Consider the following 13,366-nt stretch of genomic DNA (forward strand, 5'->3'; position numbering starts at 1 on the left):
TTGAGACCCCCCCCCCCCCCCATCCCAATCAGTGAGCGACTCTTAAATATTACTCGCAGCCATTGAAAAGCTAATAAATGCAATTTCACAGGTTGATTAATCACACAAAGAAACTAATGGAGAAAGAAGAGAAGCTTTGTATCAAAATACTTCAGACGTTGCGAGAGATGTTAGACAAGAAAGACGGCTTCAGCGAACAGGTAGGATCCCGGGAGGGGGGATCTGAGTGATCTGCCATTTACTACTGCTGTATTACCCGGCCTCCACGGCCTCTATTCTCTGTAATTACAGCTTCATAGAAACTTCTCTTCCCCTATTAAGATGAAAAGAAATTGGCAAGAAAATAAAACCCGCAATGATAGAATATAAAACCTCTGTTACTGGGGTTAATGTATTCATTAATTTCAGATTATATCCACCTAAAGCCAGAAACTAGTCAACATGGCCACCTTTCCAGGTGCCACCCACAAGTGTTGTCAACCAGCAGTCAAAATACGCTTAGTTATGAGAAATGATGTGAGGCATGTTTCACTGTAAATATAGAGATTTGTGATTCAGGAGTCTGGGAAAGTTAGGTGACGACGTTTGTGGAGCTGTAATGACAGGTGAATGTCCAAATGCCCTGCATAGACATAGATTTCAAAGATAACATGCTGGCTGCCTGCAGCCCCCACTAGGGGGAGCCTAGGAGCTTACTGAAAACTGATTTTTAACTGTCAGCCTGATTTTGCTTATTCAACTAATGGCAAAAATACTAAAATCCTATTAGGCTACTTTAACACTTGCGGCAGAGTGATCCGGCAAGCAGTTCCGTCGCCTGAACTGCCTGCCGGATCCTGATCGGTCTTAAAAATGCCAGATCAGTCAGAAAAATGCATTGAAATGCCGGATCCGTCTTTCCGGTGTCATCCGGCAAAACGGATCCGTCATTTTTTTTTTCGGTCTGCGAAGGACAGATCCGGCATTCCTGTATTTTGAATGCCGGATCCGACACTAATACATTCCTATGGAATTGGCCGGAGATAAAACCGTAGCATGCTGCGGTTTCATCTTTTGCCTGATCAGTCAAAATGACTGAACTGAAGACATCCTGATGCATCCTGAACGGATTACTCTCTATTCAGAATGCATTAGGATAAAACTGATCAGTTCTTTTCCAGCATTGAGGCCTTTTGACGGAACTCAGTGCCGGAAAGGGAAAACGTAAGTGTGAAAGTACCCTTAAACACACCTTTGCTTCCCTTTTTAGTCTTTCTTTACATGGTAATAGGACAGTTTCATATGCAAATTAGGCATTTAGTGCCCGAGTGGGTGCTATCCTTCTCTCAAAGTGCTTAGGCCCACCACCCCTAACCGATCCCAGCTGCTCCCCCTTGCGATGTAATGTCCACGTTACTTACCCTCTCATTCCGACATCACTATTCTCCGCGTCTAAATCTCACACTGGTGCAGACCAACATGCAGCCTGTCACTTACATGGTTGGACCCTTTCAGACTCAGCAGTACCAATTATGTTTTTTTTATTTTATATATAAAACTGTGAAAGGGGGTGATTTAAATACTATTTTATTAATAAATTTTTTCAAATATTTTCTGTTCTGAATTTGCGATCCGCTGATTGTTTATACCATAGACTGCAATGGCATACTGTTGCAGTCTGTGGGAACTTTACTGGCTGCCTGTTAAGCCCTGCTGTAGGCTATGGCAAGCCTGTGAATCCCACAATTTTGCAATGGAGGCTCCAAACAGACATAAGGAGCCCCCTCCCTCTGTCCAACTGCTCAGATGCACAGTTGATATTAATTGTGGCATTTGAGGTGGTAAATGACCAGGATCAGAATAAACTTTATTACACAACCGGCACCCCCTACATATGGAGTGGGCTCAGCTCATGAGCCTGCTGCATACGTTTACAGAGCACCAACAACATATTGTTACGTTGTGTCTGTAGAGGTTAAAGGGGTTTCCGGTACTTACATATTTATAGCCGTTGGCTACCCGAATTGGCTGATCAGTAGTGGTGTGTCAGACTTCCACTGATCTGATATTGATAATCATATTATCTTGAGGATAGGCCATCAATATCTAAGTCCCAGAAAACTCCTTTAATGTTAAAATTGTATGAAGAAAGTTCTTAAAATTCCTCTAGTGGTGGCAGCTGGCAGTGCAAGTGGTATCTTCTATGCAGGGGATTTGGGGCTGGTTATCTGGAAAACTCTGACCACTGATAAAATAAATTAATTAGAACAGAATTTTTAATTCAGTGATCATTGTCAGGCTACATGCACACAACTGTAGTGTTTTGCGGATCTGCAAGACACGGATACCGGCTCATGTGGTTCCGCAATCTGCGGACCACACATACAGCCGCTATCATAGAAAATGCCTATTCTTGTCCGCAATTGCGGACAAGAATAGGACATGCTCTTATTTTTTTTGCGGAGCCGCGGAACGGAACTGCAGAGGCGGAGTGTGCTGTCCCATTGCAATGAATGGTCCGCACCCGTTCTGCAAAATTGCAGAATGGATGCGGACTTATCCATACGGTCGTGTGAATGTAGCCTTAAACCCACAAAACCGCACGGCCAATAATAATGAACATGGAATAAACAATTTGGTTCTAATTAGATAATTTTATCCTGCTGTCACTTGTACGGCCATGCAGTACTCAACTGCGGCCCAACCTGAGGGTATGTGGGTGATCTTTTTAGGTGCTGCGAATTGTAACCATAAGGGTCAATCTTTGTCTTGGCACAATCGCGGCAATAAATTGCGGTGCGATGAACGGCAGCCCTGCCTCCCATTGAAAACTGTGAGAGACAATTTCTCCGCAGCCGGCCGACAGCTTTTGGCATGGAATCTGCTCCAAATTCTCTAATAATAATAACTAATAATACTCTGTGTGAATGACCCCTATATCGATCAATTATTGGAACATTGGGGTCATTTATGAAAGAATGACTTTTTACACCAGTCTTTGATAGCCCGTGCTCTGCGGGAGGAAACGCCTAATTTATGATGAGACACAGGCCTCATCACACGTAAGTTAGGCGCACCCTCCGGGAGTCTGAGCACCTACAGTGAAATCCACTCGGGCCCCTTACTGGAGTAGTTTTCGCTCCTCTTTTTTACGGGAGTAAATGTTAGTAAATTTGCCGGGGCTGATGTCCTGGCCCCCTCCACGCCCTCGCCGCTCCCAAGTGGCAAGGATGGAGCAAGAACGCCTGTAAAACTAAATTTTGTCGCATGGATGTTAAAAAGTCTCAAAGTGGGGTCTTGAGACAATTTTTTTTTTTTAAGCCCAAAACTGGCATAAGCTTCTTAATAAATGACCCCCATTGTGTGCATTCAAATCACTGTCTACATCCTAACTAATAAGGCTGGGCTTGCAGGTGCCAGTATAACAGGGTCTCACAGCGTCGGTGACAGTAGCCATTAAACACCGGTCAATGGGGAGAGATGTGGACCTTGCAGCCCTAACTTAAATCACTGAGCCAATGTGAAAGCCATTTGAGTTCACAGAATGACTAAATCCACACATTAATTGTCCCTAAATGTTCGTTTTTAAGCATTAATCAGGGTGATCTAATGTAATTTAAATTGTCACCACATTAATTCACTTTTTTATTACCAAGATTTGCCTTGATAATCAGAAATGTACTTTTTAGCTCACTGTTGCTGTTGTGAGGGTGTCCACTAGTGGCCGCTGTTTCATCACTTTCTGTCTTTGTGTTGTGGCTGGCCGATGGAAATGGGTGGTTATGGCTCACAGGTTGAGAAGACCTACTTTTTTTTTTTTTTTATAGGGTCACCATATGATCATTTTAGCTCTGTTCTCGCTGCAAAGCAGAAGCGGTCCCTACTACAATACCATTGCTTCATATTTTGCATAAGTGTACTAGTAATATGTAATATTATGTACTGTAGACATCTCAGGAATGAAGCCCCATGTAAAAGCTCATGTGGTGGAGTTACTTAGCTACTGTTAATTTGGCATTTTCAGAATTATTGGGGGTAGCGCTATTCTTTGAGCACTGTATGATGGAATTTCCAAATGACGCTGTTTAGCAGATTTTTTTTCAGTATATGGAGGGTCTTTTGTCTATCCTATACAGTTTTTTTGTGTTATTTGGGCATTGCATGGCATTAATTAGGTGCTGGTATTTGATTTCTATATAGAAGTATTATTTAGACACTTTGCGGGAATTTTTGAAGTCAGTTTTGTTTGAAGCTGCATTGCCGTTATTTGCACCAGATGTTTGTCAGCCGCCAGATCGCGATATTCCGGTATTCTGTTGCCTTGCCAGAACTGTAACTTTTTATTTTCCTAAGTCTGAGCTGCACTTCATTAACATAGTTAACTATTCCACTTTTCAAAAGGGTCGAGACTGGTTTTAAATCACAAAAAGTCAAAAAATTTCCGCAATTAAGGCCAAGCAATCTCAAGCCCCATTTTTTTACTTTTTAAAGCCAGAATTGTGGAGTGCATTGCTTGATAAATTCCCCTATATATAAGAATTATTTAGATATTGTTTTCTATTGCCATTTGGGCACTGTATGGCAGTACTACTATGGAACTGTACAGTACTACTATTTGAACAATTAGAAACTGTTTAGCATTGCACTTTGGATGTGACCATAGTGGCTGGTGTCATTTACAAGAGCAGGCATTTTGCCGACGCAGAGACCACAGATGTAAATCTGCTACCTACAGTTTAGACACTGTGGCAGTCATTTATTAAACGGCAATACGCCTATATTGCGACTGCAATTGCAATCTGCGACTTTTTCCCACTCACGCCTGGTCTAAAAAAATCAGCATGGCAAGAGTGGGGAAGGGGAAGGGGACGGGCCGGCGGTCTTAATAAGTGTGCTCCTGTATTGCTTTTAATTAGGCATTTTATAGCGGAATTGTTTAGACACTGTATAGTGCAGCGTCTGAGCACTGTTTGGTAGTATGTTATGGCAGGATTATTTATTTACTGTATAGTCATCATTTAAGTGCTGTATGGATCTGCGATATACACTAAATGACCACTACATTAGAAACACCCGCCCTTCCATGTCAGGATATTATATACGTGATCCTGGAGTACAGCAAGCTTTTCATGGATCAGTGTCACTGAGAATAAATGAGAATCCACATTAGAATATCAAATGATCTGAGCAACTTTTAAGGCATGGTCAACGGTGCTAGACTTACCATGGTCAGTATGCCAATCTTATGAGGTTTTGACATGCAGCGGCATCGAGAGTGCAAAAAACGGTCTGATTGACTAAGAACATCTAGCGGAAGGTGATCCTGGTAAGGAACTTGGTGGGGAAAGGGGTCATAGGAGGATGTCAAGAATCTTCTAGATGAGTGTGAACGCACAGGTCATCATTTCTTTGCTCAGATGGGCCATAACAGCAGGTGACCATTTCAATTGAGGTCTAAGGCTAGGTTCATACTAGCATTGGTCCTCTGATACTTGTGGATGGATGTTTGCACAGTGGGCATTGTGAGCGACTGAGTTCATACCTTCATGGCAGTGGTTTATGCTATTGAAGAAGGGCATATCCAGCAGATCAACGTACTGGGCCATAAGGGTCGTATAGTCATGGATGGGTTCCAGGAACATGACAGCAGGTTTTCCTTGCTTCCCTGACTTTCACAGTCCCCAGATCTCAATTTTATAGAGCATTTCTAGGACGAGGTAGAACAGGCTGTTCAGGGCATGTCAGTACTGTACCTCAATCTAATTTGTGACAATCGTGAGAAGCTATCGTGTCCTCATGGGCCAATATTCCTCCAGAACGATTCCAACACTTAGTTGAATTTGTGCCACAACAAACTGCTGTGGTTCTGAAGGTCAAGGAAGGTCCGACGTGCTACTTGATGTGGGTGTCTCTAATAAAATGCCCTATTTATTGTATAATGCAACAGATTGTATAAACTAATCAGATACTCTTGTGGCTGTGAATGCTAGACTAAGGGAAATACAGCACCTTTGAGATTTCGTACTGCAGAACTTTCTCTAGAATTTTCTTTTGCTCTGCTTTAGCAGTGTTCAGCCTCTCGGGGATATTATGGAAGGCAATGGTATGACAGAAACTCTTCATTCCCGTACATTGCTGTTAGTTTATTGTTGCTGAGTAAGGTCCCGTCTTGCTGTAATCGTGTTCCTGAAGCCCATTTCTCAGGCAATATCACCCATCACTTTCAGCACATTTAAATCTTGTCTCGAACAGTATAAATTTATGCAGCAAAAGTTTGAAAAATGTTATTTTATTTTTTCTTAAATCTCTTGGTCAGCAGTTAATGGCATGTGCCGTAATTGCAGTTTGTTTCCAGTTGACAACTATAAGGAGCAAAACATAACACTGAGGCCGATGAGCACTCCTTAACCCTTCTATCACAATCTATAGAGAGGTTGACATAAAAACACCATGCAAATTAAAGGGAAACTCCATGAAAAACTTTCTTTTGCTCCCTCAACAATTTCTTGATGACACTTCCTGTTTCTGATACTGCTAGGCCTTCATACTTGTGTTGAGATAAGGAAGTCTTCTGTCCAAAGTTTCTATTTAAAGTTTTCCTACAGTGCCACCACAGCTGACACAAAGTGTTACACAGTTCTCATTCATGGGTTCCCCAGATCCAGACAGTCTTTGTAGCCCCTCTATATTGGATTAAGCCCCCATAGTGTTTTTTACACTAGAGAGCTTTAAAGGGGTTGTCTGTCCTTAGAGCCAACAACCCCTATGCTACAGACCTGTAACCCTGAACATAAAAAAGAAGACTCGCCTGTCCCACTTATGCTCCATTAACAGCAGTCACAGAGTCTTGAACAGTTCATCACTGTTGTCCTGTAGTGTTCAAGCTTCTTTGACCAACGAGGTTTGTGGTTGGCTGCAGCGGACATGGGACCTAGCTGCTTCCTTGTCCCCTGGTGTCCAGAAGCAGCCAGAAAAACCTTATAATGTTTTTATTTAAATTCCGTATCTTTCTGGACTTTAAAGTCAAGGATTCGGTCCTATCAGTGACTGACAGCCTTCCCTCTATGACTGCGTATACAGAGACAGCTGTCAATCACTGATAGGACCACCTCCTTCAAAGCCCAGAATGAGCTTAAAATTTAAAGGGAACCTGTCATCAACTTTATGCTGACCTCACTGAGGGCAGCTTAAAATAGTGACAGAAATGCTGACCTCAGCGGTGTGTCACTCATGAGCTAAAAGTGGTTGCTGAGAACCAGCATCATAATCATTGCAGCCCAGGCCTGGAAAAGAGTCAAATCTACCTGAGAAGAGTCCTGGTTATTATAATCTCCTGCTCTTCCCGTCCACCTGCTGATGATTGGCAGTTCTCTCCTAGAGAGAAAGGGAGAAAACTAGGTAGAGGACTGTCAGTCATCAGCAGGTGGGCAGGAGAGCAGGAATTCGTGAATAGCCATGACTCTTCTGAGGTGGCCGGGACTCTTTTCCAGGCCCAGTCTGCAATGATTGGGATGTTGGCTCTCGGCAGCCACTTACTTTTAACTTATAAATGACAGAACACTGAAATCAACTCTCCAGTGTTTACTTTATTCTGCCGTTAGTATGGGTAGCATAAAGTTGATGACAGGTTCCCTTTAAATGAATACATTACAAGGTTTACAGACTCTTTTCCCATAAAACTATACATCAATCTGCTCAGCTCCTCCTGCTCTATTCCATGCTGCCTGCAGACTGCACTACATTTTCATTGTGACAGGTTACCTTTAAAGGGGTTCTGCCGTTTGTTTAAACTGATGATCTATCCTCTGGATAGATCCCTATAAGGGTACTTTCACACTAGCGTTTTTCTTTTCCGGCACTGAGTTCCGTCAAAAGGGCTCAATGCCGGAAAAAAACTGATCAGGTATATCCCCATGCATTCTGAATGGACAGTAAACTGTTCAGGATGCATAAGGATGTTTTCCGTTCAGTCATTTTGACTGATCAGGCAAAAGAGAAAACCGTAGCATGCTACGGTTTTATCTCCTGCAAAAAAAAAACGGAAGACTTGCCTGAATGCTGGATCCGTCATTTTTTTCCATAGGAATGTATTAGTGCCGGATCCGGCATTCAAAATACCGGACTGCCGGATCCGTCCTTCCGGTCTGCGGATGCGCAGACCGAAAAATAGGTGAGAAAAATAAATGCCGGATCCGTTTTGCCAGATGACACCGGAGAGACGGAACTGCTTCCCGTAAGCGTGAAGTGTGAAAGTACCCTAAGTCTGCAAATTCTAATAATCTTGAGATGTTTTTGAGCTGTCATGTTGAGGTCACATTTACGTGTAAATTGCTCCATTTTCATAATTCAGCTGCAAATATTTCCCAGTGGGGGACCAATGTTAGGTAGGGACCTCAAACAAGAGAGATCAAAGGTGTTTTATCCAAGCAGGAGGGTCACTCTTGAAGGGGTACTCTAGTTCTATTAAATGACAATTCAGATGTTTTGTTCATTTTTGTTTTTGAATAAGCTTTAATTTAACATATTCGCTAAATGTTAGGAAGACATATCATCATTAGACAGGCGTACCCCAAAAATTAACCGTTGTGTTGGACATCCATGTGCAAAATGACACTCTCTGTCAAAAATGATGGCTAGGCTTCAAAGGCAGTTGTTTAATTACCCGTCACAGCGAATGTGGAGCTACAAAGGCCGAAGAAAGGAAATGGGTAGTAGACAGGTGGGGGTATGTATTTCCTTCCAGTCTGGGTGACCCTGTGACTAAATGACCGCTCCATAGCCTAAACCGTCGCTGTAACTCAGCTACTGCCTGGGCCCAGCTGCTAAAGAAGATATGAAGAGCAGAACTGGCTGATAAGGAAAGCACAGCAGACAGAGATAGAACATGAGGTCTCAGCACAGATGAGTTTCGATTTTTGCACAAAGCTATGATTTAAGAAATAAGATCTTTCAGAAAGTATTGTAAGCTGAATGTAATAACCAGTCTTTATTCTGTACCGTCTTCTCTCTATAAGAATTGTCACACAGAGCAAATTCATGATGATAAAACCTGTTGCACTGGATGGATACCAAGTGTCCCGACGCATTTTATCTTTACAGGATGTTGTAAAATATTAAGACAAGACCAATCTCATATACAATGCTGTCAACTTGCTTCCTCACTGAGAGCTCCGCAGCTCATTTTTACGGTCTTAGCTGGATTATATACATATTAATTTATTGTAATTAACACTAATGGTAAAAAGGGCCTATGTGCTATGAGCTTGTCTGTGACTTATATGACTCTGATTCCTGCTGCTTTTATTCTTTTAGGCTAAAGGGCATTTTTCAAAAAGTATTACAGCTAAGTAAGATTTTCCTATAAACATGGCATTTATACAGCAAAATCCTTCTTCAGTGCTGCCACGCCCAGAGTTTAGAATCTTTTTGTCCTTAAGTAGAAAAATATAATGACTATAATACTGCCCCTTATGTACCAGAAAATAACTACTGTAATATTGCTTCTTATTTGCAAGAATGGAACTACTACAATAAAGCCTCTTATATATAAGAATATAACTACTATAATACTGTCTCCTATGTACAAGAAAATAACTATAATACTGCCTCCTATATACAAGAATATAACTATTATAATACTTTCTCCTATGTACAAGAATATAACTACTATAATACTGCCTCCTATATACAAGAATATAACTATTATAATACTTTCTCCTTTGCACAAGAATATAACTACTATAATACTGACTCCTATGTACAAGAATATAACTACTATAATACTACCTCCTATGTACAAGAATATAACTACTATAATACTATCTATGTACAAGAATATAACTACTATAATACTGCCCCTATGTACAAGAATATAACTACTATAACACTTCCCCTATGTACAAGAATATAACTACTATAATACTGTCTCCTATGTACAAAAATATAACTAATATAATACTGCCTCCTATGTACAAGAATATAACTACCGGTACTATAATACTGTCCCCTATGTACAAGAATATAACTATTATAATACTTTCTCCTATGTACAAGAATATAACTACTATAATACTGACTCCTATGTACAAGAATATAACTACTATAATACTACCTCCTATGTACAAGAATATAACTACTATAATACTGCCTTCTCTGTACAAGAATATAACTACTATAATACTGCATTCTCTGTACAAGAATATAACTACTATAATACTGCCCCACGTACAAGAATATAACTACTATAATACTGCATTCTCTGTACAAGAATATAACTACTATAATACTGCCCCTATGTACAAGAATATAACTACTATAATACTGCCCCTATGTACAAGAATATAACTACTATAATACTGCCCCCAAAAAAACAAGAATATAACTACTATAATACTGCCCCTATGTACAAGAATATAACTACTATAATACTGCCTTCTCTGTACAAGAATATAACTACTATAATACTGCCTTCTCTGTACAAGAATATAACTACTATAATACTGCATTCTCTGTACAAGAATATAACTACTATAATACTGCCCCACGTACAAGAATATAACTACTATAATACTGCATTCTCTGTACAAGAATATAACTACTATAATACTGCATTCTCTGTACAAGAATATAACTACTATAATACTGCCCCTATGTACAAGAATATAACTACTATAATACTGCCCCCCAAAAAACAAGAATATAACTACTATAATACTGTCCCCATGAACAAGAATATAACTACTATAATACTGCCCCTATGTACAAGAATATAACTACTATAATACTGCCCCTATGTACAAGAATATAACTACTACAATACTGCCCCTATATACAAGAATATAACTACTACAATACTGCCCCTATGTACAAGAATATAACTACTACAATACTGCCCCTATGTACAAGAATATAACTACTATAATACTGCCCCTATGTACAAGAATATAACTACTATAATATTGCTCCTGTATACAAAATATAACTACTATAATACTGCCCCCCATGTACAAGAATATAACTACTATAATACTGTCTCCTATGTACAGGAATATAACTACTATAATACTGTCTCCTATGTACAGGAATATAACTACTATAATACTGTCTCCTATGTACAGGAATATAACTACTATTATGTAGTTTGCTATGTAGAAAGGTCTCCAAAGGCCGCATTTACACATACGTGGATTTTCAGGGACCACGGTCCGTGAAAACCCAGCCTGCCATCCTGCTGAGTGCAGGAGCGCACGGCGTCATTGACGCCGTGCGCTTCGTGCCGCCACCGCTGTACAGTAATACATTCATATCTATACGAGTGTATTACTGTACGGAGGCACAAAGCGAACGGCGTCTTAGCAACCAATGACGCCGTGTGCTCGAGCACTCAGCGGGCCGGGTTTTCACAGCCCGTGGTCCCTGAAAATCCACGTATGTGTGAATGCGGCCTTAGGAGACCTTTCTACATAGGAAACTACATTATAATATTTATATTCTTATACATAGGAGGCAGTATTCTAGTAGTTATAGTTGGCGGGTGTAGCAGAATGGGTGCAGGTCACCCTACACACCTGCTGGTTTTCACCCATTTAAACGGTTATTTACTACTATGTATATATCTTGGTCTTATTTTGGAGGAAGGAGGTAAATCCGTTTGCTTATTATTTGGGTGCTGGTTATCTCAGCTTTTCCTCCGCATTAGAAGTTCCTATATGCTGTAACTGTCTTCAGTAGAAGTGACACCTGCGGTTCTCCACCTGTTCTCGCTTCTCCACTGCGGGGGTCTTGCTGGGGCATGCTGAGATGTGTAGTTCCACAACAGCTGCAAAGCTGCAGGTTTCTTCCACTCCTGGAATTCATTTATCTCCCCCCGTCCCCTTTCTTCTGTATAAACGTCTCATCTCCTTCATTATTCCCATCTCTGCTCCCTCAGCACCACCCTACATTCTGCTCCTTTGTATTGTGCCCACTGATCGTGCAGAGGCGCAGATACAAAGCCCTGGAAGTGATTACGCAAAACTTTTTTTTTCCTTTTGTCACTCCATTGAAAACACAACGTACTTATTCTTCCCGGCAGCCACCGACTGCTGCCGCCGCTGACCCCCCCCCCGTCCCCGACATGTGACTGCACATGTGAAGAGGGTGTGTGGGGTTTTGGGTCTGCGGGGAAATGATTGGAGGAGACGCCGACTGCCAAGTCGACGAGACGAGTGAGAGAGCGCGGCCCTGATCAGCCAGCAACAGCATGTGATTATGTAACGCCCGCAGTGTCTGGCACTGCGCTTCACTGGAGACGCGTCACGTGTTGTGCAACGCTCCTGGCCCTGAAATTCAATTAGATTGCTTTGAACGATCGTGACTCCGCATGAGATACACTCTCCTGGTCCACGCTCGAAAGCAAATGGCTTGATTAGCTGCACATGAATTGATGAATTGTTGCTGAGACGGTGAGCTTTGTGTATACATCCCCGAGTCAGCGAGAACCAGCACAAGTCTTATGTAACCGTCTGAGGGCTCCAGACTGCTCCACCGACACTTATTAAAGGTGGCACATCACATACATAAAATAAAAGTTAGTGTCCTCTAAAGTGCTTGTCCTGTTTTCATTTATAGTCACATGTTCCTGGGAAAGCTGGGTGCCAACTAATATGGCTGCTACTATATCTTCCATTTACCCAGCTTTCCCAGGCTCCAGTCTGGGTATAGTCTAGGGCAGTGTTCTCCATTCTGTAACTCACCAGCATATCTGCAGCTTTTACTGCATGCTGAGAGTTGTAGTTTTGAAAAAGCTGGAGACCCACAGCTTGGAGTCCACTGGTCTGAGGTAAGGGGGGGTTAGAGTTTTACCACCGTTTTTGGTAGCTCTTACGCTTCCAGAGGATGATCCTAAATTATGTCAAGGCCAATGTTGAGGGCGGCAAAAGAACGCCCTCTGTAACAATTATTTTTTTTTTGTTTAAAAAGTTGCAACATGGAGTATTGTGACTTTTTAACACCAAAAGCTGGCGGGGGAGTCTTAGGCCCCTTGCAGACGAGCGTGTCCGGATGCGTTGCGTCTGCAAACAGGGAAAATCGTGCGAGTAGGTACGCAATTTCAGTCAGTTTTGACTGCGATTGCGTTCCGATGTTCAGTTTTTATCACGCGGGTGCAATGCGTTTTGCACATAAAAACCCCAGACCCTATGACGGATCTCAATACCGTAAAATATTAACGCTAGTGTGAAAGTAGCCTTAGGGCCAACATCAACTGATCGAGAATGGGAGATCCTTCACTTGAGCTACCTAAATCTGAACGGATTGTAAATCACAGTGAAATTCCTTTAATCTGGAATCCTGTAATCTGCTCCTGATAATCTTACCATCTGATAATCTAGAATACTTGATGACCCAG

General features: G+C 41.6%; 1 protein-coding gene across 1 annotated transcript in view; it reads left to right on the plus strand.

Moving 5' to 3' along the window:
- ITPR2 (inositol 1,4,5-trisphosphate receptor type 2) overlaps window positions 1–13,366 on the plus strand; it is a 372,015-nt gene that overhangs the window by 215,387 nt on the left and 143,262 nt on the right. Inside the window, 1 exon segment of the mRNA XM_044281452.1 lies at window positions 92–200. Within this exon segment, the coding sequence (XP_044137387.1) occupies window positions 92–200 (109 nt within the window).

Source organism: Bufo gargarizans, chromosome 2 (genome assembly GCF_014858855.1).
Source record: "Bufo gargarizans isolate SCDJY-AF-19 chromosome 2, ASM1485885v1, whole genome shotgun sequence".
Lineage (NCBI taxonomy): Eukaryota > Metazoa > Chordata > Amphibia > Anura > Bufonidae > Bufo > Bufo gargarizans.